Source organism: Oryctolagus cuniculus, chromosome 4 (assembly GCF_051225735.1).
Source record: "Oryctolagus cuniculus isolate XC-2025 breed Fujian yellow rabbit chromosome 4, ASM5122573v1, whole genome shotgun sequence".
Taxonomy (NCBI): Eukaryota; Metazoa; Chordata; class Mammalia; order Lagomorpha; family Leporidae; genus Oryctolagus; species Oryctolagus cuniculus.
In genome coordinates, this window is record NC_142870.1 from 109707011 (window position 1) to 109730087 (window position 23077).

The window sequence follows — 23077 nt, forward strand, 5'->3', positions numbered from 1 at the left end:
TTCTAAAACTCTTGTCCATATCTCAACCAGTTTATATCACTCTCCAAGTTCATCCTGGCCATTCTCCAAAGATTATCTTCCCCCAACCAAATAGTACTTCAAGATAATTCACTTAACAAAGAGGTTTCTTGGGAGAGGGACTTGGGGGCCAAGCCAGGAAGATTTGATATGATTTTGTAGGCACTGAGAAGTTCAGGGTCAGGGCCATCATTGCGCGGTGACTGAAGCTGCCACGTGTGATGGCTGCATCCCATATCAGAGCACCATTTCAAGTCCTGGCTGCTCCGCTTCTGATCCAGCTCCCTGCCAATGAGCCTGGAAAGGCAGCAGAAGATGGTCCAAATACTTGGGTCCAAATACTTGCCACCACTGCGGGAGACCAAGAAGGAGTTCCAGACTCCTGGCTTCAGCCTGACCCAGCCCAAGCTGCTGCAGCCATTTGGGGAGTGAACCAGCAGATGGAAGATCTCTCTCTCTCTCTCCCCTGGCCCCATCACTCTGCCTATCAAATAAGTAAATAAATCTTCTTGTAAAATACAGAAATGCAGTGAAATGACCAGATATAGTAACACAGTGGAGAGAGAATGGAAGTGGAAACCTGCTTGTGCAGTATTGTATAAAACAGGCAAGGGGTTATAAGGCCCTGGTCCCGGATGGTGCAGGTGGCAAGGAAGATAAGGTGGAGGAGTATTTGGGTGTGGGTGGATGAAGGACACTCAGGGGCAGGGAGAAATGTTCTTTCTAACCAAGAAAAGACACGTGATAAATGAGAAGGCTTTGGAACTACATCAATGTTATTAAGAAAATGGATTTTACAACACAGTTCTGGTAACAAAAGGTGTGAGTAGAAAAGTTCATGCAGGGAACCGTGGCAAAGAGGGCCAGCCCCAACCACCACAAGAGGCACCAAACTCACCCATGAGTGCAAAGGGTGCTCTCAGACGGCGCCTGCTCCCCAGCCTCGCCCACCCAGCGGAGAGCTACCTGACTTGAGTTCTGCTCCGGGTGAGGACCCAGCGCACCGGAGGCTAGGAACTTCCTGAAGATCTGACAGCTGCTTCGTGTGGAGCTGGAACTCAGCTCGAAGACTGCCGAGCTCCAACACTCACACTCTTCCAGCCCGGCATCCAGCTCCCTGAGGTCTTCAAGCCCCAAATCTTGTTCATTAGATGTCAATTAATAATTGCAATCAGTCCTCATCAGTCGTATGTAAACGGCAGTATAGAAAGATCACACGGAGTAGTGTGTCTCTTGGTGCTCTTGGCTTGTGGTGTAGCTTTGGAGTTTTGAATCCGTGTCTCCTGCCATCCTCATTTGCTCTTTGGTAGCTTCCAACCTGCCATCAGGGGAGCCCGTGATAACAGAGTCCCTGGGGTGGTGGCAAGGGGCACAGGGCTCTCTGGAGTCGGCGCCTTTCCTATGAGCGGCCGAGGCCCCGCCTCCTCCCAGGGCTGGCTCTGCAGGCCTTCTCAAAGCTCAGGCAGTCTTCCTATTGCACTCTTCATCTTGGCTTGGGTTTGCATGACCAAGGAAAGATTTCTAAAGTTTCAGAAATTACATAGTCTGACGAGTGCCCTCGTTTTAGTTTTCCGAGTAACAAACACTTTGCCTTTCTCCAACTGAAGTCAGGCTTGCGAGGTGAACCAGGAAGCTTGGTCCTTGGTCACCCTCTCGGTGATCAAAGATGACTTACTCTGTCCACAAACACATTTGTTTGTTCCGCAGAACACCCCTGAGGACTGCTTTTAGCCACTCTGCAGGGTGGAAGAGGCGGGACTATTTAGAGGGTGGGGCGGAATTGTGAAGATGAACAGCAGCACACCAGTCCTCCCTCAGAGCTGGACAACGTGCTCTCCCAAATATTATCCAAATACATGGCCGGATGTCAAAGCCTTGCTACTGAGAGCAGCTACCTCTGGGTTAGAGTCTCCAAGATACGAGTTAGCAAGTTCTCAAAGTCAGCCTCTACTTTCATTATTATTGTTATTATTGGGCAAGCACTGTGCACCAGGCACTGTGCACCCATCACCTCATTGCAGCCTTCTCAGTCCCCGGCTGGGTGCATGTTGGTGTCCTCTAAGAGTCACCATGACAGCGACACTCCTGACGGCTTCCCATGTGTCTGGCACTCGCTGAGCGACGTCCTTACAGTCCTTCCAATGAACTCGCCCAAATAAATGCAGTTATACTCGCTTTGCAGATGACAACACAGAGTTTCAGAGAGGTTAGGTGACTTTAGAGTGACAGGTGGTCGGCACAAAGTGGGAGTCTCCAGCTCTGCCTGTCTCCAGAGACATGGCCCCCATGCTGCTTCCTGCAGACACACCCCCCAACATTTAAAATCTCCCCAAAGAGAATTGAATGAATCCAGGAAACCTGCACCGTTCCTGGGATTCTAGTCTATTGATCAGGAGAGCACTTGCATAGATCCAAACCTCTGCAAATCAGGTCAGGAAAATGACTTCTGAGCTCAATGCCTCCGTGACACCTGCCAGCAATAAGGAGAAAGGGTTGCAAAGTTCATGCAGCTCTTCTATCCAGGGCCTGATTGACAGCCCTGTAGGAAGGATGTCAGTTACCAAGTCAGAGAAGGTGAGCACATTTTAAGAGGAATCTGCGAGTTTCTCAAAGTGCTGATAATGAAAACCAGCTTCCTCCAGCAAACTCGGGAAAGCCTGGGCTGCTTTTACATCTTCTGTCGCAGCTGGTAGAGTGGACAGTGCGGGAAAGAGCACCTGGCGGGACCATGGGCGGGGCTGGCCACCTGCTCCGGGCTCAGCGTGGCGGGGGCTCCTGCTGCAGAGCTGGGAGACAGAGGGCTCGGCATGGGTGTGGAGAAGCAAGCCCAGCCCACGTGGAATTACTGAGCGCTGCAGGGGACAGCCTGCCCACAGAGCAGCGGGCAAGATGGGGCTCCCGGGAGTTGGCCCTCTCAGCAGATGCCCGCAGAGGGGAGACCCAGGAAATCTTCATGTCCCCCAAAGGCACAAGAGACAGCTAGTGAGAAAGGCGCCTTCCACACTTTTCTCCAGCTTGGACAGGGGGAGAAGAGCAGGCCAGAGACTCAGCATTGAGGATTCTCAGGAGAGAATCTTTTGGGAATGGGGGCAGCCTCTGCCTCTGGTTCTGCCCCCTTCTTTGATACAAACACTGACCACTGGCACCTCCCTCCTCCCCTCTCCTCTGCCCTGAAGACTCTAGTGGGCCTGGCCTTCTGTGAGGCGTAAATATCACATTTGTATTGTGAGGAGTGAGGGTCGCCAGCTGCTGGGCGGTGAGCACTGAAATGTGACGTGTGCTTGGTAAAGTGGGCTGCAGCTTCCACACACACCTGACAGGCCAGGGCTGTTGTTCCTCCCCATGGCCCCCTGTAGGAGCTTGGCAGCCCCTAATGAATGCAATGGCCCAGACGGCTTTTGCTCAATTTTGTACAAGGGACTTGCAGTACCCACAACAGTGACTCCCTTAACTTTTATCGGTGGCTTCCTGAAAGAGGCATTGCCACCAATGAAAACATCAAGTGCTTTTAGCTGTGTTTGTAGTATTCCGCCCTATGAGGGCTCTGGTCATTAACACATTCTTAGAAATGTTTTCAAAGGAGCATGTGTGAATCTACCCTTGACATATAAGCGAAATTCATTACATCGTTTATTTTCTTAGAAGTCCAAAAAATTAGGCCGGCGCCGCGGCTCACTAGGCTAATCCTCCGCCTAGCGGCGCCGGCACACCGGGTTCTAGTCCCGGTCAGGGTGCCGGATTCTGTCCCGGTTGCCCCTCTTCCAGGCCAGCCCTCTGCTGTGGCTAGGGAGTGCAGTGGAGGATGGCCCAGGTGCTTGGGCCCTGCACCCCATGGGAGACCAGGAAAAGCACCTGGCTCCTGGCTCCTGCCATCAGATCAGCGCGGTGCGCTGGCCGCGGCGGCCATTGGAGGGTGAACCAACGGCAAAGGAAGACCTTTCTCTCTGTCTCTCTCTCACTGTCCACTCTGCCTGTCAAAAAAAAAAAAAAAAAAAAAAAAGAAGTCCAAAAAATTATAAGCTGTGGCATTTATAAACAAAGGCAGAGATAAATAAATATAGCCGAAGACTATTATTGAATTTACCCTGAAATAGGAAATGCCTGAAAAGTTAATAGGATCTATACATACATACACATATTCTTAGGGTGCAGAGGGTTAGGCTGCCAGTTGGAACGCCCTCATCCCCTATGGGAGTGCCTGGGTTTGAGTCCCACCTCCACTTCTGATCCAAGCTTCCTGCTAATATGCACCCTGGGGGGCAGCCAAAGATGGCTCAAGTAGTTGGGTCCCTGTCACCTATGTGAGAGACCTAGATTGAGTTCTGGGTTCGTGGCTTCAGCCTGGCCCAGCCCCAGCTGTTGGGGGCACTTGAAGAATGAACCAGTGGCTGGGAGATTTCTCTCTCTCCCTCTCTCCTCTTTTTTGTCTTTCCCTCCCTTCCTCTCTATCAAATAAATTGAATAAATACATGTTGAAAATCAGCAGTTGCATGACCACATAGTACTTCAATTCACCGTATTACGGAAGTGGACCCTCCAGTAATCTCTAAAATACTCTCATAGAGGGAGATCTAGAGGAGACAGTAAACAGATCGGTTGTTTCCATTTATCAACAAATTACCAAGTCCCCTTGATCTCTATTGGAGTGGCTTCCTGGCCAGAAGGGGCGTTTCTTCCCTTCCTGTTTATGGGTTAAGATACTGGTGCTGTGGTTTGGGGGCCTCGACAGCTCCCTGTTTCCCACCCAACTTCAGCAGGAGCCCTGTTGGGTTCAGTGAGCAATGGTGCCATCCACCCCTGATGCTGCCCCACCCCGACACGTGGGCAGCCCTTGTCGCCCTCCTGGGGCAGCTCTGGCAGAGAAAACCCAAGTCTCTGTGTAGACACAAAGGAAAGCAGGCATTCCCAGACACTTCATGGTTCTCCAAGACACATTTGTAAAAATGGCCGGGGCTTCGCTGACCAGAGGCAGAGTGACTGAGTTGGCTGAGGTAGAAGACACAGCCATGGTGAGGTGGGAGCCAGAGAGCACCTGGCAGGCCGCTTTCTGGAAACGAAACCCTCAGTCTTCTTGGCTAATCACGAGCATGGCAGAGGACAGCAGGGACTGGGGAGGTTTTTCTCAGCTTCGAGTAGCCTACAGTGATGGGGTTGCCCCGGTACATGCCGCTGGAATTCGGTATCACTGGGAGGAATTCACCGATAGTTCCTCCGAGGCCGGAAACCACCCTTTCCCTCATTATTTTCTGACTGGTGAAGCCAGCTCACCCCGCAAGATGCAGCTGCAAAGCCGCCAGGCCCCCTGCTTCCTCCCTACTTCCCTCACAACCAAAGGTCCACCCTCCCCTCCTTCCCAGGGCTCTGAGAACACCTGAAACTCCTCGGCCGGGCCGACCTTGTAGAATCAACTGCTGATGGAACTCCTCCTGATTAGAATATAGGTGCTTCCTGATCAGGAACTCGGCTTTGCTTACTGCTCGTGTCTCTGCCTTCGTGGCAGTGCCTGATTTAGTAGGCACTTCACAATGTGTGTGGCGTAGAGGGAAGAAATTAAGAAGTCAGAAGTTACTTAGGAAATTGCTAAGCTAATTGATAAGTAGGTTAGGGAATTAGGTGAGGGGAGGTAAGCTACATGCTAATGACAAACGTCTCTGTGTGCAGAAAGGAATTAGCATTCGAGTGTGACTAACCACTAGGTTTAATCCTCCAGGTGGAAGTAAACTTATTTAGAAGGATTACTTATCTGGTGGCTTTCTTTGTTGGAATGAGGCGAGAAACGGGAGCCCAGCTCCAGACTGAAGAAGCCTTCTCCACATTTTGCCCCTCTCTGCTGGGTTTTCCTTCTCCGCGCCCTCTTAGGGTGCACAGTCTTTGCCTCCTAGGACTTCAAGGATAAACAGAGAGCAAGGGCCGGCTGCGGACGGTGGAATCAGAGGAGGAGAAGCAGGCGGTGGTGATTTTGCTGTTGGGCTGCACTGCGCTAAGCCCAGTCTGGAAAGTTGAGTGTGGTGTGGAGGATCCCTGGGCGCTGCAGACCTAAGGCTGGCTCTTCTTCCCCTTGGCCGATAGAACCATGGAGTCTGACTTGGAAAGATAGCCACGCTGACAAAGGTCATATCTTTCCCTTTTCCTGAAGTCACACATTAGCCGGCATCCACAAGAGGAAATTAATAGGGCTTATCTCAAATTAGAGAATCCCCAGGTGCCTTGTCCCAGGCCTCTTTTCAACATTAAGTACTCTCCAAGTTTGACTGCTTTTTGCTGGTGCATGCAGTAGAAGTTGTGGCGTTTAGCCACCAAGAGCTCTGGGTTTAGAAGTAAAACACCAGGAATTTGACAGGCTGTGCATAAGGATATGTGTGTAATACATTGAAAGGGTGGCTGATCAGAAAGGGCCGTGAGCCGCCCCTCTTCCTGCAGCCCTGCTGAGATCAATGCCTCCTGTTTCTCAAGGACCTAGACTTTCTGTCTCTGAACCACGACGATGGGGACATTTCCATCACGTGGTGGCAGCGTGCAGTCACTCACTGACGGCCGTCTACATGCTCATGTCATGGCCCAGTGACTCTCCAGCTACTGGGTTATACTTCTGGAATCTGCACCTCTCCAATCACTTGGCGGGTAACCAGGAGATGCAGAAATCACTGTGATAAAATAGCATACGGCAAGTATGATTAAGAAGTAACTCTTGGGCACAACTTAAAACGGATGATCAAATGAAGCACAGATTATTTAGACATGGATCTCTCGTTTGGAACAATTATTCTCCTCCCTGGCTCACACAAATCCACTTTCAGTGGTAAATCCTTTGTAATGCATCTTTTACTACTTAGGAATGAGAACTAGAAGTCATGTGACCTTTCCAGTCACTTAAATTTTGCCTCCTCATTTCACCCCATGAGGGTAGGTAAGCTGCTCTTAGACACTCAGATCCTAGAGAATCTGAAATAGAAACCCAGCTTTCCTGCCCTATGCCTTTTATTTCTTAATGAAATTAGAAAGATGCCCTTACTCTATCTCACTGGCATACCAGATATTTCAAAATTAGTGAATGAATGACAATATTTTCCAGGATATTGGGCTTCTAAACACTCAGTTCTCACCACTGGGCTTCAAAACCAACTTAAATAATCTCTAGTGCCCACCAAAATCCTGGATTCCTGCATATAAACGAATCAGAAGGATTTGAAAATACTACAAAATCCCTTACAGTGTGTCTGAAAGAGTGAGTTCTTGAAGCATAATTGCCTTAGATGGTTAGTGGCTGATTTCCCATTGTTCTCCCTAAACTGCCATCAGGATGCCAGGGGACCCTGAGAAATGGAGGCCTCAGAGTCTGAAGGCCCCTGATACCAGGCACGGCCAGGACCTCTTCCTCACACTTAGGACAGCAAGGGGCTGGTCCCTTAACAAGACCGATGGGGATGTGGCTATTCCCTAATTACCTTTAGCCACTAGGCCTCAGGGGCACGCTGAGTACTTTTAAATTAAATTTGGCAGATGAAATATTATGGAGAGAACATTTGATTGCACAAATTCCACAATACCAGCCCTCCAAATTAAATTTGCAATCAAACGGATGCCTGTTTCAAAAACCTCAATGGGGAAAAAATCTACTTCAAACCTTCTACAGGATCAGGAGTAAACACAGGTGGAGAGAGTAAGCTCGTGGGACCTAGGAATTATTGAAGGAAACTGCAGATCCTACACCAAAGAGACGTTAGCGGTCACCTAGTGCTTCCTCACACAGCACTAAAAGAGCAACCAAGTCTGTGCCGACTCAGAGGGAACACAGAAGTGCTGCGGGCATCCGAGAACACATCCTCGGGACCTCCTCCTCCATGCAGACATTTCTCTGTGCAAGAGCTCTTCCGGCCTTTCTGCAGAGACCACTTCCTCTTAATTATAGACTCGCTCTGACAATTTAAACATCCAGGGTTAGAAGCAGCAATTTACAAAAGAGGTGGTCTGACTGCCCAAGGTAAGCAAACCAAGTGAGGGCCAGGGGAGCTAACAGCTGGCGGCCTGACATCAAGGAAGGAGGTGGAAAATTCTTTTGCAAAGCAGGGGGAGGAGGACTCACACAGGAACTCAAACTGAGCAGCAGCCTGGCTCATGTCACACGGGACAAACGGCTTCACCGAGAGCAACTCCATAATATAGGACAACGCAGTGACTGACCTAAGAGTTTAGTTTATGCTCAATCTATTTGTCAGCAAAGCCAGCAAGATTCGATACAACGGCTAGAGTCTTTGAGCATCAGAATCGGGAGATCCTTGAGACAGTCCCTGGTTTAATATTTTTATTTCACAAATAAGGAAGTGGAATACACAGGGGTGGGCTTGAGGTAGGAACCTAGTGCTCCATCCACAGGGACGTCTTGTCAGCTGATGCCACTGAGGGTGAGACAGAGATGACATCACCTTGAATCATGGATTGTGTCATTGCTTTTGACATCTCTGTTTTTGCTTCCTTGCATTGACTCACCCCCTTGAAAAGGAGAAGAAGGCTGCTCTCTTTATTCACAAAAGAGTGAACTATTGTTCCCTGGTTTGTGATGAGAGAACCTCAGGGTTGGCCCTTAACAAAATTGAGACTGAAGGTAAAGTTGCTTTGAGTTCCCTCCTACGTCCTCCCACATCCCACTCCTGGTGTGTCTTCTCCAAGCTGTCCTATGTCTGTCCTCCAACTGGTTGTCCCACGCACTGGCCCCCGGCACAGACTGCCTAATACAAAATTGGAAACTCTTCCAGCTCCCAGAAGTTTGGTGTATTCTCAATGTGTTTCTAACTCCACCTCGCACTGCATCACAGAATGAGGCAATATTCCAGTGTTTTTCAGATCTAAGTGAGCATTAACATTGCCTGGGTAGCTTGTTGAAGTGCAGGGTCCTGCTTCCAATCTCTGGAAATTGGGATTCAGTAGTTGATTCTGGTGGATGTGCACCCTGGACCACCTTTGGAAAACACAGGGCTACTGCTTGCCCATCATCTCCTCCTCACACACCCATGCACACTCCCTTCCACCCAATACTTCATCCTGTCTCTCTCCACCATGTCTCTGCCTCATGTCCCATCTTCTAAGTCCAATTAACTCCTCCCCATACAAGGAGCTAAGCATGTGTCTTTCGTCTCTACTCTCACAGCTCCCATACATTGCTAAGCTCGTGCAGCCACCCACGGGGGCTGACTTTCTGGCCTATCTGCCCTTGAGGCTGGAGTGTGTGTCATATGTCTTTCTCATTGCCAGCCGTTAGCACTCTGCCAACCAATCTAAAATGTTTGTTGAATTACCTTCTGCATGTGTTAAATGTGCTTGTCAGTAACTAGTACTTTATTTATATTTGCATTTTTCTGTAACTCCTCAACACAGTACAGCATTTTCAGATTGCTAGAATCATCATCCTCAAACAAGGATCACCTTCTGTAATATGTAAAGGCTGAAGGGATGGATGCTATTTATAATATAACCCTGGTGCTATCAAGGATGGGGACTGTACTGAAATCCACTGTCTGCATCCACTCAGGATATCTGACCACAAAGGAACACAACAGACATGCATAACAACTGGGAATTTTCCTACGGAAACATCAGTTTCCAGTAGTTTGGCAGAATGAGTTCTGTTTGCCTTCCCAGGCATTCAGGTAAAAAGTTTTTCAGAAGTGAAGTGAGAAGAGATTAGATTTGATCTTGATGCAATTCACAGACACAAGCTTTGTGTATTGGTCCTAAGATTCCTGAGATTCCCAGTAATTCGGGGCCAAAGATCATTCACCAACCGCCAAGACATTGGCTTATCTCCCAAAGTCCACTGTCTGTGTGTTTGTCCCTCGCAGGCGTCTGCTATGCAGAGTTTGGAGTCCGAGTCCCCAAGACCACGGGGTCGGCCTACACCTACAGCTATGTCACTGTTGGGGAATTTGTGGCGTTCTTCATTGGCTGGAACCTGATCCTGGAGTACCTGATTGGCACTGCGGCTGGCGCCAGCGCTCTGAGCAGCATGTTTGACTCGCTGGCAAACCACACCATTAGCCGCTGGATGGTGGACAGCGTGGGAACCCTCAACGGCCTGGGTAAGACTGCACATCCTCCTACCCCAACATGCAAACTTAGCAAGCCAGAGAAATGGGTCCTTCCAGAACACAATTTGGCAGAATACATCTAGGACCTTAAATATCTCTTTTTGTCTCTTGTAAAGTAATTCTTCCTCTGAGAATCTATCCGTTCTAAAGAAATTACCCTAATGTCCACAAAGTCGTTATACCAGAGATGTTCATCAGAGCCTTATTTACAGTAATAAGAACATTAGAAACAGCCTAAATTTTCAATAGCGGGAAAATTATTAAGTAAATTGCAGATATGTATTATGTAGCTAGCAACTAAGAGGATTACTATGCAGGCCATTGAAATAGCATGGACTTTGTTTTAATATAATGTTGTATGTCAAAGAATACAAACCATACATGCATCACATCAGTAACTACATAAAAATACAATCAATGCTAGAAAAAGGACTGTAAGGAATTTGCCTGATGTTTTCATCAGAAGATTTTTTTTAAACTTTCATACATAGCATGGATTAATTTTCAAAACTTCTGTAAAAAAAAAAACCTTTTTTTATTTAGTAAATATAAATTTCCAAAGTACAGCTTATGGATTACAATGGCTTTTCCCCCCCATAACTTCCCTCCCACTCGCACCCCTCCCATCTCCCGCTCCCTCTCCCATTCCATTCACATCAAGATTCATTTTCAATTATCTTTATATACAGAAGATCGATTCAGTATATATTAAGTAAAGATTTCATCCGTTTGCACCCACACAGAAACACAAAGTGTAAAATACTGTTTCAGTACTAGTTATAGCATTACTTCACATTGGACAACACATTAAGGACAGATCCCAGATGAGAAGTAAGAACACAGTGACTCCTGTTGTTGACTTCACAGTTTGACACTCTTGTTTATGGCGTCAGTAATCTCCCTAGGCTCTAGTCATGAGTTACCAAGGCTATGGAAGCCTTTTGAGTTCGCCGACTTCGGTCTTATTCCGACAGGGTCACAGTCAAAGTGGAAGTTCTCTCCTCCCTTCAAAGAAAGGTACCTCCTTCTTTGATGGCCCCGTTCTTTCCACTGGGATCTCACTTGCAGAGATCTTTCATTTAGGTCTTCTAAAAAAAAAAAAAAAAAAAAACTTTTAAGGAAACAAATTGGGTTCCAATCTAACAGAAGTCGAGGGGTCAACTATAACTGAATGACAGCTCAAAGATCAGAAGCTCACCTAATCAGTGCAGTGGACTCTAGTTCCCTCTGTCACTTGCCACCCACCTTCCATCCCAATATCTGACTCCATCCTTTCACACTCACGGGAGGCTAAGCTTTGGAGTCTTGCCTGGGAACTTCTAAGGCGTGATTCGGCAGCTGTGTCAAGTCCTTTGGCTTCAAGGTCCCTGTCTCAGAAAAACTGGCAAAAAATGCAGGGCATGCAGATACCTAGAGGAGATTAAAAATATATAAAAAAGACCGTGTCCGTTCACTACACTGACATCATGGAACTTTCTTTCCGAAGGAGTTCTCCAAAATCACATCATCTGTCTCCATCGCACAGATGAGGTCTGAAAAGACGAGGCAACTGAAGCCCGGCCACAGAGCGGGCTGCCGGCAAAAGCGCAGCAGAAAGCTGTTGGCTGAGGCAGTGCCTCGTCCACTCCATAGAGGGCAGGAGTCCACTGGCCAGTGGGCGAGACCCAGCGGGCGGGGTGTGTTCACTGGTCATTTTCTCTCTGCAGCACATGCACACAGATGGAAAGAGAAGCCCTCTACAGTTGTCATCAAAGACACATTCTTAAAGTTTCTAATAAAAAATAAAGGGCTGTTGTTGGAATGAAATGAAATTTTACCAACTGTGTAAAGTTAATGATAGTGAAGATAGGATCATTTTCAAGTATCATGTGAGTCCTATGAAGCACCCTCAGATATGCTGGGACCATCCTGACATCAAATGTTCTGTGCTTTGAGTCCATCAGTGCTGCTGTAATTGTCACATCACACATCCCACCCTTCTCAGCGCTGAGTGCAGGTGCATCAGGGTGAGACCAGGAGTTTGCACGGCCCTCTCTGCCCTCTGGAAAACGTTAAAACCTGTTTTTGCCCTCTAGGGAAAGGTGAGGAATCCTACCCAGACCTTCTGGCTCTGGTGATCGCCGTCATTGTGACCATCATCGTGGCGCTGGGCGTGAAGAACTCCGTGGGCTTCAACAACGTCCTCAATGTGCTGAACCTGGCGGTGTGGGTGTTCATCATGATTGCAGGCCTCTTCTTCATCAATGGGAAATACTGGGCTGAGGGCCAGTTCTTACCCCACGGCTGGTCAGGGGTGAGTTCATCCCTAAGGCCTGGTGCACCTGCCACATGCCCTGCCTTCCACCCTGCAACCAGCCTAGCAGCTAGGGTCAAGAAATGCTGCTCTGCCCTGTACCTATCAGGGACACCCTTCATCACCTTTTAACATTACAACTTTCTCAAGAGGTAGCTCTTTTTTAAAAATGTATTTGGTTCTTAAGCATATGTTGAGGCCCTGTTTTATACAAGGAGCAGTAATAGATTCGTTGCTTTGGCCACTTGCAATATGCTGACACTGTGCTCAGTGCTTTGAGTGTAGTATCTGGTGAGGAAAATATTGACATTGAGATCTTCAAGATGAAAAAACACCTTACACTCAGAGAGGTCACGTGATTTGCTGCATTGGCAGAGTGTAAGTAGCAGAACCATTAACCCAAAGTGTGTGCAAGAACAACTCAGGTCTGTAGAACTCCTTACCATCTCCTAAGAGACACTGATGGAGGCACTAGACAAGGCAGTAAAGGAGGCCAGGGAGAGTAGACTGGTGAGGAAGGGGTGAGTAATCCAGTCCCCATGGTGGGAGGTGGGGCCTGAGGGAGCTAGAGTGGGTCCGGCAGAGTTATAAATCCCATTCCAGAGACGTGGCTGATGGCAGAGAAATCTACTGAGTGTGTGTGTGTGTGGGGGGGGGGGTTGGCAAGAGAGTGGGCTGGGCCAAAAGCACAGTGTCACATCGCATCTCTGTGGCTTGGGTTGGATGTTTTATGCTGAAGAGGAGAACATCAGAGTGGCAAGTGCTGTATGCAGACCAGTGGTTGAGTTGTGCCTGGTTTCTTTCCCTAGTATTCCTAGAAATGCTTATTGTATCTATTTATTGTTAAAATTCATCAAGCCGTTTTTAACTGTCGAACATAAGTCAGATTGCTTGGGGCTGGCAGGAATCTGAAAGGTACCCTGGTCTTGACCCCACACTTAACATGTTACTGACCTGAGACCGAGAAAGGCAGGTCTGCCCAGGCCTGGAGGCAGAAACACGGCCAGGATCCCACCTGTTTTTGCTTTTGTAGCTTCTGCTTAGGCTGGTTTTCCTCCAGGATTCCCAGGGATGAGAAATCTGTCTTGGAGAGCACCAGAATGACTTTTCTTCACTCTGAACAACCAGGCTCTGCTGTTCAACGCAGAGGAATAAGCCAGACGGCAGTGCAAGCCCAGATTTCTCATCTTCTGCTTATCTGTAAGAATTCCACAGAAGCACAAAGTGCATCCTCCTCTTGGAATGAATAAATGCTGAGGCAGGTGAAAACCAGAAGAAAAGACAAAGGAAAACTGTTGGCCCCATTCTGGATCTCCAAGTCTATATTTTCTTAGGGTACAAATTGTTCCATTCCTATCACATAAGATAAACAACAAATTAGAGGAGTGAAAAGAATGTTTTCCTTGAACTCTGTTGCTTTCATCAAAGCATAGGAAAATGTTCTCACCATTTTCTTAAGAATCTAAGAAATTATTAGGTCATGGACTTATGATAAGACTTTGGCCATCCTGTACCTGCCTTGCTTGCAGATTTTCAAATCTATCAAGTGGAAAAACTAATTGTTGCAAGAATGCATGAAGCAGAACAAAATCTTTGGTGTTTTATGTGCACGTTGTAATGGTTAACAACAGGTGAAATGGCAGGAGGAGGGAGCTAGTCCTTATTGACTCCCTGAGAGGTGCCTGGCATTGTGCACTATAGATATTCTCTTACTCTTTAAGGAAGGCATTGTTGTATCCAACTTGTAAATCGAGAATAAGAAGTTTGGAGAGGCCGGGTAACTTACCTGTCTATCATGGCCAGGCCGAAATTCCCGCCCAGCTCTTAGTGACCCCAAGCCCTTTCCATCCTGAGTATCGCATATACTCTATGAGCCTTCTTCAAAAAATAAATAAATAAGAGAGCAGATGTTGGGGCTAATAATAAAACTCCAGTTAAAACGCTCTTGTCCCAGATCAGAGTCTCTTGAGTTGGATTCCCAGCTCTAGCTCCTGACTCCAGCTTCCTGCCAAAGCAGAGCCCGGAAGACAGTAAGGATGGCTAGAGTAACTGGGTTCCTGCCTCCATGTGGGAGACCTGGGTTGCATTTACAGTTCCTGGCTTCAACCAAGCCCAGCCCCAGGCCCAGCCCTAGACTCAGCGATTGTGAATATTAGGAAAGTAAACCGGCAGGTGTGAGCTTTCTCTCTCTCCATGACCCCCTGTTAAATAAGCAGCTAATAGGATCATTAACCTGACATGTTATGCTTCCTTTAAACCTCCACAGAGTCATAGGTCTGTGGAGCTGGAGGAGCGTTAAGAGATAGTGTAGTCTCTTTTCTTACCTTCAGCTGGGGGTACCGTTAAGCCAACCCAGCTGAGTGGACATTGTTTAGGAAAACATCCTTTCAAAGCCTTTCAAAAACTTCTCTTAATTATGAGATTCGTATTTTATTTTCAAAATCCTCCTAATAACTCCCCTCAGCGGCACATGCTATAGAGTTGCTGTCCCCTATGTAAATGCCCTGTACCCATTCTGAAGAAAGCGAGCACACCTTCCCTGTGCCTTGTCCCAGGGTCTTTATTCTCCTTGGGTCTCTTCTTCCCTCCTCAGGCGCTCCATAGCTTCCCTCAGTTAGGAGCCTGCCTCACTGAGGAAAAGGCAATGGAGCCAGCCTACTTGTACATCCCATCCCGGCTTCACAGCTTCGTGACAGATCCAAAGTCAGGCGCAAAAAGGAAAGGAAAGATGACATCCCTAACACTTGACACTTCCTTTGTGACAAACTCTTAGATACACGCTTTATTTAATCTTCACAACAGCCCTACAAAATGAGTACAATGATCTCCACTTTTACAACAAAAAGACTGAAGCTTGGAGAGGTGAAGGTGGTAGATCTAAACCCTCAGTGCTAGAGCTGAAATTCCACCCCAGCCCGGATGAACCCAAGTCCAAGTTTACTCCTCTGCCACCCAGTGTGGGCCCATAAGCGCAGTCATCTGGCTTTGCACCTCTGGCCACTAACCTCTCTCCAGCCCAAACCTACCAACTTGGGTACTTTTGTCATTGACCACCAAAAAAAATTTGGCCGGCATTTTGATTTTTTGCTGCAAATCCATGATCCCTGAAGAAAAACTCCAATGGGTGTCCCCCCACCCCCGTGGCTGTGACTTAAAGTAGCATGTGAGCACAAAGGACAGCCGGCGCAGTGGCAGGCTGTTTAGTTCATGCTCTCTGCTCTCTGCCCGGCCATGGATTTTGCATAGTACATTTCCCCACTAGAGAACGGACCTGCCCCCTTCTTTCTCAACTCTGGTTCCAGATCACTTTCCCAAGTCCAGCAAGGCTGCTCCGAGTGTACATCCTGCTTTTTAAGACCTGATGCCCTCTCAGGAGCATATTATCCATCCGGGTGACAAGCACGTCGCCCACTCTTAGCTAACAAGGCTCAGCAGAAGTATGTTGCCCACTTGGCAGCCACAGGGCCTTCTTCTCTCCTTAGGGAAACTGTGACCCCTGCCGCTGCCCAGGGGACTAGAGCGGACCTCCAATCCACTTTGTCCTAACATCGCTGCCAGTGGATGGCATGGGAGACGCCGCTGTGGAGGGGATGATGTGTAAGGATGTGCGATTTGAAACACAACTCTCAAGGGCTTTGAGAGGGTTAATGAACAATCTGTCCTGTGGCCATGGACCCCTCATAAGCCTCCTTTCTCCTGCTCCAGCCCCTTCCTTCCAAAGAAAATAGCTCCGGGAGTGGTTTACTCACAGGTTCTGGGTCAAATGCGTCTTTGGTCTTGAAGAGCTTCAGAACAACAAACAGCTTTCCCTCTCTCGGGTAACTCTGGCCCTCAGCTGAACCCCCGCTTCCACTGTAGCTCCTCAGCCCCCAGACATTGCTGGATGTGTTCTCCCTCTGTGCTATTTTTTCTTGATGCTATCTTATGGTTTTGCTTTAGCCAAATAAGAGACTCTACCAGCACAAATAGCTTCCAGGAAAATGGCCCGTAGCAAGCATTGGTGGGGAATTCTGACAGCCTCCAAACAAAGGCAAAGTTGTTTTTCATGATCTCCACATCTGAATCCATTTGCTGGAACCGATTAGCACATTCCATTGTCACTGTGGACAGGCGGCTGCTGGAGCTGAGGCACGGGGGTGGCAGACAGTGCTGTGTTAAAGTTGGAGTTTTGTCTTGTTACCTTGGGAGTGAATTCTATAATTATGTCTTATCATCTCCTAGGCATCTGGCAGTCTGGCCAAGGCGGACTATGGGAGGACTGCCTCATGCTAATGCCTCTCAAACCCCAGCATGGAGTAGGCAGCAGATGTAGGGATCCCACACAGTGGGCAGCAGGCCGGTAATGACACTGCTTTTAACAACTAATTAAGCAGCAGCCCTCCAGCACCCGGGACACTGCGGCTTCCCAGCAACGCCCTGTGGAGGGCTGAGCCCACTCTAGAGAGCCTGGCTGAGCATCTGCACCAGGTTTGCTTTGAAACACAGTTTCAGCTCTGTCGTCAAATTGAAGTGAATCTCATTTTTTTAAATTAGTTGAAGCATTAAAGGGAAGAGTTAGGATAAAATGCCAGTGAAGCCAGAAACACACACACACACACACACACACACACACATTTAGCCACCAACTTTATTCACAGATGCTCACACCCCCCTCCCCACCCCCCACCCTAGGTACCACACACGTTCTTTCATGCAGGGAAGGGAATTCTAATCATAAATTGCAATGATCAGATCTGAGATCCAGATCGAATGATGTGGAAAAGAGGTTTTAGTGATTATTTGGGTAGAGACACATCCATGCGCCGTTTCATTCCGTGCCTCCTTTGTATTTACCAATACAGGCCATTTGCTTGTAGGGAAGAAAAATTTGTTCGAACTAACTCTAGGAAATAGTGAATATTTTTGCTAATGTTAATGACTTCTCTCTGATAGTCAGTGTCTTTAGGCCAGGGCCTTTTTGACCTTGGTGGGTGAGCTGGTCTTTCTCCGTGTACCTCCACTTCCCAGACCTATTCCCCACCCTATACGCTCTGTTCTGTGTGCCAGAAGAGCCCGTGCTGGTTGCTTCCTGTTGGACTCAGCCGATGGCAGATCACAGGGGAAAGATAATGCAGTCAGGGTTCTTCTTCCTGGCTCCCTCCCAGTCATGTCACCACACTTGCTGTGCACCTCCACATCACCAGCTCCCACTAGACTCCAGGAGCACCGTTCTACCCTGGCCCATGGCCTAGGGATGGCAACGCTTCTCAATGTCACTAGTCTATAATGCCTAGCATCCCTAGATGGCTCCCTTATATACTGGTTTACAGTTGCCTGTAGTCCCTTCACTGAAATTATTTCATCTGAATCATCTGAGTTAAGTTCTATTGCCTGCCAAATGCAACAGGAACTCCAAATGTCCTACCTTTGATTTGTCCAATCTTCTCATCAACTATAATGGTTTTCTAGTTCTACATATGCAAATACAGGCTAGCTCAAATGCCCACAACAGTCTGGACTAGGCCAAGTTGAAGTCAGGGGCCAGGAATTGCATCCAAGTCTCCCACATGGTGACAGGGACCCAAGTACTTGGACCATAATCCACTGCCTCCCAGGTACATTAGCAGGAAGCTGGATCAGAAGTACAGAATAACCAGGACTCAAACTAGGCACTTCAATATGGGATGTGGGCCTCCCAGGAACAACTTAACCTGCTGTGCCACAATACCCAATCCGGCCACAGTTCTTATCTCCATTTGGTACCTGGGAGCATTAGCCAGCATCACTCCACTAGGAAGTAGAAGAGATCAGAACTCGGGCATTCAGCAGTAGCTCTACCACATTACCCATTCTATACTGCTTGCAGGAGATGGGGCCCGGGCACTGCCTTGCCTGTCTGCATCTGACCAATGCCATCATCCATACAGGTGCTGCAGGGAGCAGCCACGTGTTTCTACGCTTTCATTGGCTTTGACATCATCGCCACCACTGGAGAGGAAGCCAAGAATCCCAACACATCCATTCCCTACGCAATCACTGCCTCCCTGGTCATCTGCCTGACAGCTTATGTGTCTGTAAGTACCAAATGCTGCTGGCCTGTTTATGCTTGACCTTGAAATGTGGCTCTGGTTGTGAGTTCCCTTTTCCATCTTAGCGTTTGTATGCTGGTGTCTCCTGCCCCCATAGCCTACCCACTGATGACAAGCAGGAAATCAGGACCCCAAACTGGAGAGAAAGAGAAGCCACAGAGCCTCACTCCAGCCTCAGCCTCCAAGTCTCCATTCTTGGCGCTCCCTGTGCACAGGCCCTTCATGTCCACCACTGCCCCAAGGCGTGGTGTGCAGAGTGGGCCACCGTCCAAGGAGCTCAGGTCATAGGCTGGCGGTAACGGGTGTGTGTGAGCACAGGCATTGTGCGTCTCTGTGCACATCCGTCAATGCTCTTCTGTCTTCTGGGAGCTTCCCGGCAGCAAAGAGGCTGGGCTCCTGCAGAGCGGGGAGAGAGACGACATTGTCCTCTAGTACGCGCTTCCCTTGGAATCTGGGCAGGAAGATGCAGCCTCTCCCGGCTGATGCTGCCTTCCGTGCCCTCAGCTCAAACTCATCCTCCGGGTTTCCCTGCCCCAGGGGAGGCCTCAGGAGAAAGCCTGCATCCTTCTCTCCTTGGGGTCACACCCGAGGCACCTCCCCACACTTAGATGGCTCAGCATTTCTAGCCCAGAAATTGTTCAGCCACATCCAACACTCCCATTCCCCAGCCTCTGGCCAGCTGGCAAGCAAAAGCACTCCCAGGTCCCGAGGGCCCTGCTCACTTGGGTCACCACGATAAGAGACACTGGTCACTGGGGTGCAGCCTGTCAGCCCTGCCATCCATCTCTCCCAAGAAATCTTCTCTAGCAACTCTAAGGGACCCAGAACCACCTCTGGCTGAGTCACGCTGTGAAAGAGGATCGCCCTGAAACTCAGAGAAAGAGCCAGTAGCCTTGGAGGTGGTCTACAGAAAGTCGGGTGTTTTCTGCCCTCTCATGTGCACACACACAAGTGACTTCACCCTGTCCATATGCGGTTATCCCTGTGGGCAGTGTGTTGAGAGAGGGGCAGAGGAGTAGTGGGCAACAGACACACTCCGCTCTGCATTTCCCCATCTACCCTTCCCTCACATCCGCCCCTCATCCAGGGGCGGACCCTTGCCTCCCACACAGTGAAGTTCCTTCCTTAGCGTAGCACTGGAGAGACTGTGGCACGTTGCTATGCATCTACCAACTTCACGACCGTCTGGATCTATGATGGCCAGAAGGCTCAGTGTGAGTCTCTCTAAGAACCAGTCCCCCACTCCTCCAGCCCCAGCCAGTCCACCCATTGCCACGGGGATGCTGTCAGTGGTCACGTTTCTGGGACGCATTCTCCGTCAGATGGTGCGGACGTAACCACACAGGCCTCGGGGACTGTTTGGTCTCATACTGCTCAGCAGCAGCCACTCCACCACCACGTGAGGGGCCAGCTCCTGGGCTGTGATTCTCTGTCCTGCCCAGTGCCCATGGCGTCACTGGGAGACTTTAGCTCACAACAGGAACAGGAACAGACAAAGACGCGCTCTGCAAATGACCACCCCTCCTTTTCAGGCTTTGAGCTCCCTTCTTGAGGTCATGTTTGCCCTCCCCTGGCCTGGGGAGCCTGGTATCCAGTCAGTTGACCAATGGCTGCATTTTCTGGGGCCAGTTCTGAAAGGAGGGGTGTTGTGGCAGATCTATGACATGTGGAGGAAGATTGGTCCAGGTTCCCCAGCCAAGTAATTCCTGGTCAAGCAAAGCCACCCAGATCTTAGAACCCAAGAGGCAGACTGGATTCATCTTGATGCCATCATTTCTCTGCTGGCCTGCCTGGCTACCAGGCCAAAGCTAGGAAGAGGAAAGTGAAGTGCGAGTCCTCAATGGGGTTCCATCAGTGAGTTGACGATGGATTTCCTAAGCAGCTACCTTTGGGGTTTTGATCTCTGGTGTTCAAGGCCCTGGAAGTATAAAAGATGTCTCGTCCACATGAACAAGGTGTTCGTGGTCACTGCCAGGCCCTGGTGGCAGTGCCAAGGGCTACAGATCCTCCCATCTGGTAGTGCTTGCCCCCACCTCTCCCCCACTGAATTTCGTGGGGCTGAAATACCTGCAGGCTATTTCTCACATTTGAAAGGGCCACAGAGAGATCTTGGTGATTTCCTCTCCAATGGGCCATCTGTCCCTGCTTTCCGTCCCCCTGCCCTCCGTGCCCTCTAACCTCCAGCCATGTCTTCTCTCGTTTGGGTAGGTAAGCATGATCCTAACACTGATGGTGCCATGTTACGCCATTGACACGGAATCCCCACTCATGGAGATGTTTGTGGCTCATGGTTTCTACGCTGCAAAATTCGTGGTGGCCATCGGGTCTGTTGCAGGGCTGACGGTCAGCTTACTGGGCTCCCTCTTCCCTATGCCGAGGGTCATTTACGCCATGGCTGGTGACGGACTTCTCTTCAGGTAAGGGCTGTGCTCCATGAAGTTTGTCCTACTCTGCCCTGCTTATTCCAGGGAGAATGTCCCCCCTCATCAGTCTGACTGTATACTCGATGTGAGTGCCTTTCACGTGGACCGTGGACCTAGTCACACATCCTGGGAAAGAGATCAAGTGAAGAGAGCGCAGGCCTCAGGGTCTGTCAATCCTGCGCGAACCGCTGTGTTCCCAGCTGCCTTTCTCCTTCCTCTTCGACTTTGTGTGCTCCCTTGTGAAGACAGCAGCTGTCAAACTGCTGCACTGTGTAGCCCCCAGGAGGAAGAACCTATCCCAGGGACATCATAGACTAGCCTCACCTTGGGGCCTGGTGCCCTCCTCTCTCTCCACAGCCCCTCTGAAGCTGAAACAAAAAGAAGCTAAGACTCTCTGCACAGAACCTAGTAATTATAGCATCCACCGCTTCCATGTATCCTGGGGTTTTGTGTTTAGAGTCCTGTTGCATCCTCACACTCATCTTTGCAAATGAACTTGGGGGGAAGGGGCAGAAAAAATGTGCCCCAAAACCCCCAGCTGATGAGTAGAGGGGAGGGGAGCCAGGATCTGAACCCAGAACTATCTGACTCCCCAAATCAGACTTTCAACCAATATATTGCTAATTCTTGCCTCCTACGCTAGCCATGAAGTAACCCATCTGCCCCTGCATGGTACAGAAAGGATGTGGCCCCAACTCTTGGTCCCCAGTGCCCACCATGTGAGGCCATGGAGCTCTCGGGGTGCAGAGGGAGCTGGCTTGGTGACTTTATCTCCACCACCAGCTGTTATCTTTTGCATTTCCTCTGCACGGCCCTGAAGCCATCACCGGGCCATAGGTGCTTGGTTGGGCTGCTGAATAGATCAAGAAGGGGCTTACAGTGAGGGAGGTGCAGCAACTTTACACATCCGAAGTTTTCTCCAAAGAAAACTACGAGGAAAGCTGCTGGTGCCTAGGCAGAGAAGACACATGCGGCGTGACCGCACTGAGGTGTGGCATCTAGAACACTTGATCTGGGAGCGGGCGTTTAGCCTAGCACTTCAGATGCCCATGTCCCACATCCAAGTGCCTGGGCTGCATTCCTGGCTTCAGGAACCAGGAAACTGACTCCAGTCTCCTGCCAGTGCAGACCTTGGGAGACAGCAGTAATGACTCAAGTAATTGGGTTTCTGCCTCCCACCTGGGAAGCCTGGATTGGGTCCCCAGCTCCTGGCTCCAGCCCAGCCCCGACTACTGCAGGCACCGGGGAATGAAGAAGCTCCCCCCACGTAATCGCCCTGATTTGTCCTCTCTTCAGTTGGCAGCAGGCAGGCCTGGGGCCTGGATCTGTGAGCACAGGTGTTTTATTATTATCTGTTTTGCCAACTGAACCCCTGGACCTTTGTGGTAAGGCAGTGTTTCTCAGGTTTTAGTGTACAGCAGAATCCTCCAGAGGTCTTCTAACGCACAGTCAGCCGAGCCCCACCCCGCCCTGATTCTGATGTACTAGATCTTGGATGAAACCTGAGAATGCATCTAACAAGCTCCAAGGTGATGTTGATGCTGCTAACCCTCAAGTCCAGGGCCCCCGAGCACGTTATGACTTCCTCCGACTGTCCCTTTTGAACAGCAAGGCCTGGGCCTCCGTTGAGCTCTCTCTGAAAGACCTGCTACAATCAATCCACTCTTCTTATCCCGTAAGAAAGTAGGAACTTTAATAAAAAAAAAAAAGTTGCCTCAAAACCAAGGAACTCGCGTGAATTCTCATTAAATTATATTTCGGGAGCCAAATCCTGAGACAGGGATAGCAGATGGACTTAAAGTATGAATGCAGGGGCAAGCATTTGGCCTAGAAGTTAAGACTCAGGTTGAAGTGCCCATGTCCCATAACAGAGTGCCTGGGTTCAGTTCCCAGCTCCAGCTCCCAACTTCAGCTCCCAGCTAAGGTGCATCCTGGGAAGCAGCTGTGGTGGCTCAAGTGACGGGGTTTGTGCCACCCACATAGGACAGCTGGATGGAGTCCTAGCTCCTGACTTCAGCCCAGCCCAATCCCATTGCAGGCCTTTGGAAAGTGAACCAGCAAATGGGAGCTAGTGCTCGCTCGCTCTCTCTCTCTCTCTCTCCCGATAAATAGAGAAGGATCTAAGAGTGTTCTCTAAGTGCTTCCCAAGTGATGAACATGCTCAAGTAAAACCATGCTCACAAGGATTTTAAA

At 49.3% G+C, this 23077-nt stretch overlaps 1 protein-coding gene across 1 annotated transcript in view; it reads left to right on the top strand.

Annotated features, from left to right (window-relative positions):
• The window catches only part of SLC7A14 (solute carrier family 7 member 14), a 107373-nt gene that overhangs the window by 61390 nt on the left and 22906 nt on the right, over positions 1 to 23077 (top strand). Inside the window, exons 3-6 of the mRNA XM_002716421.6 lie at positions 9855 to 10091; positions 12176 to 12393; positions 18300 to 18446; positions 20670 to 20878. Of these exons, the coding sequence (XP_002716467.1) occupies positions 9855 to 10091; positions 12176 to 12393; positions 18300 to 18446; positions 20670 to 20878 (811 nt within the window). The remainder of the gene's footprint in view (positions 1 to 9854; positions 10092 to 12175; positions 12394 to 18299; positions 18447 to 20669; positions 20879 to 23077) is intronic.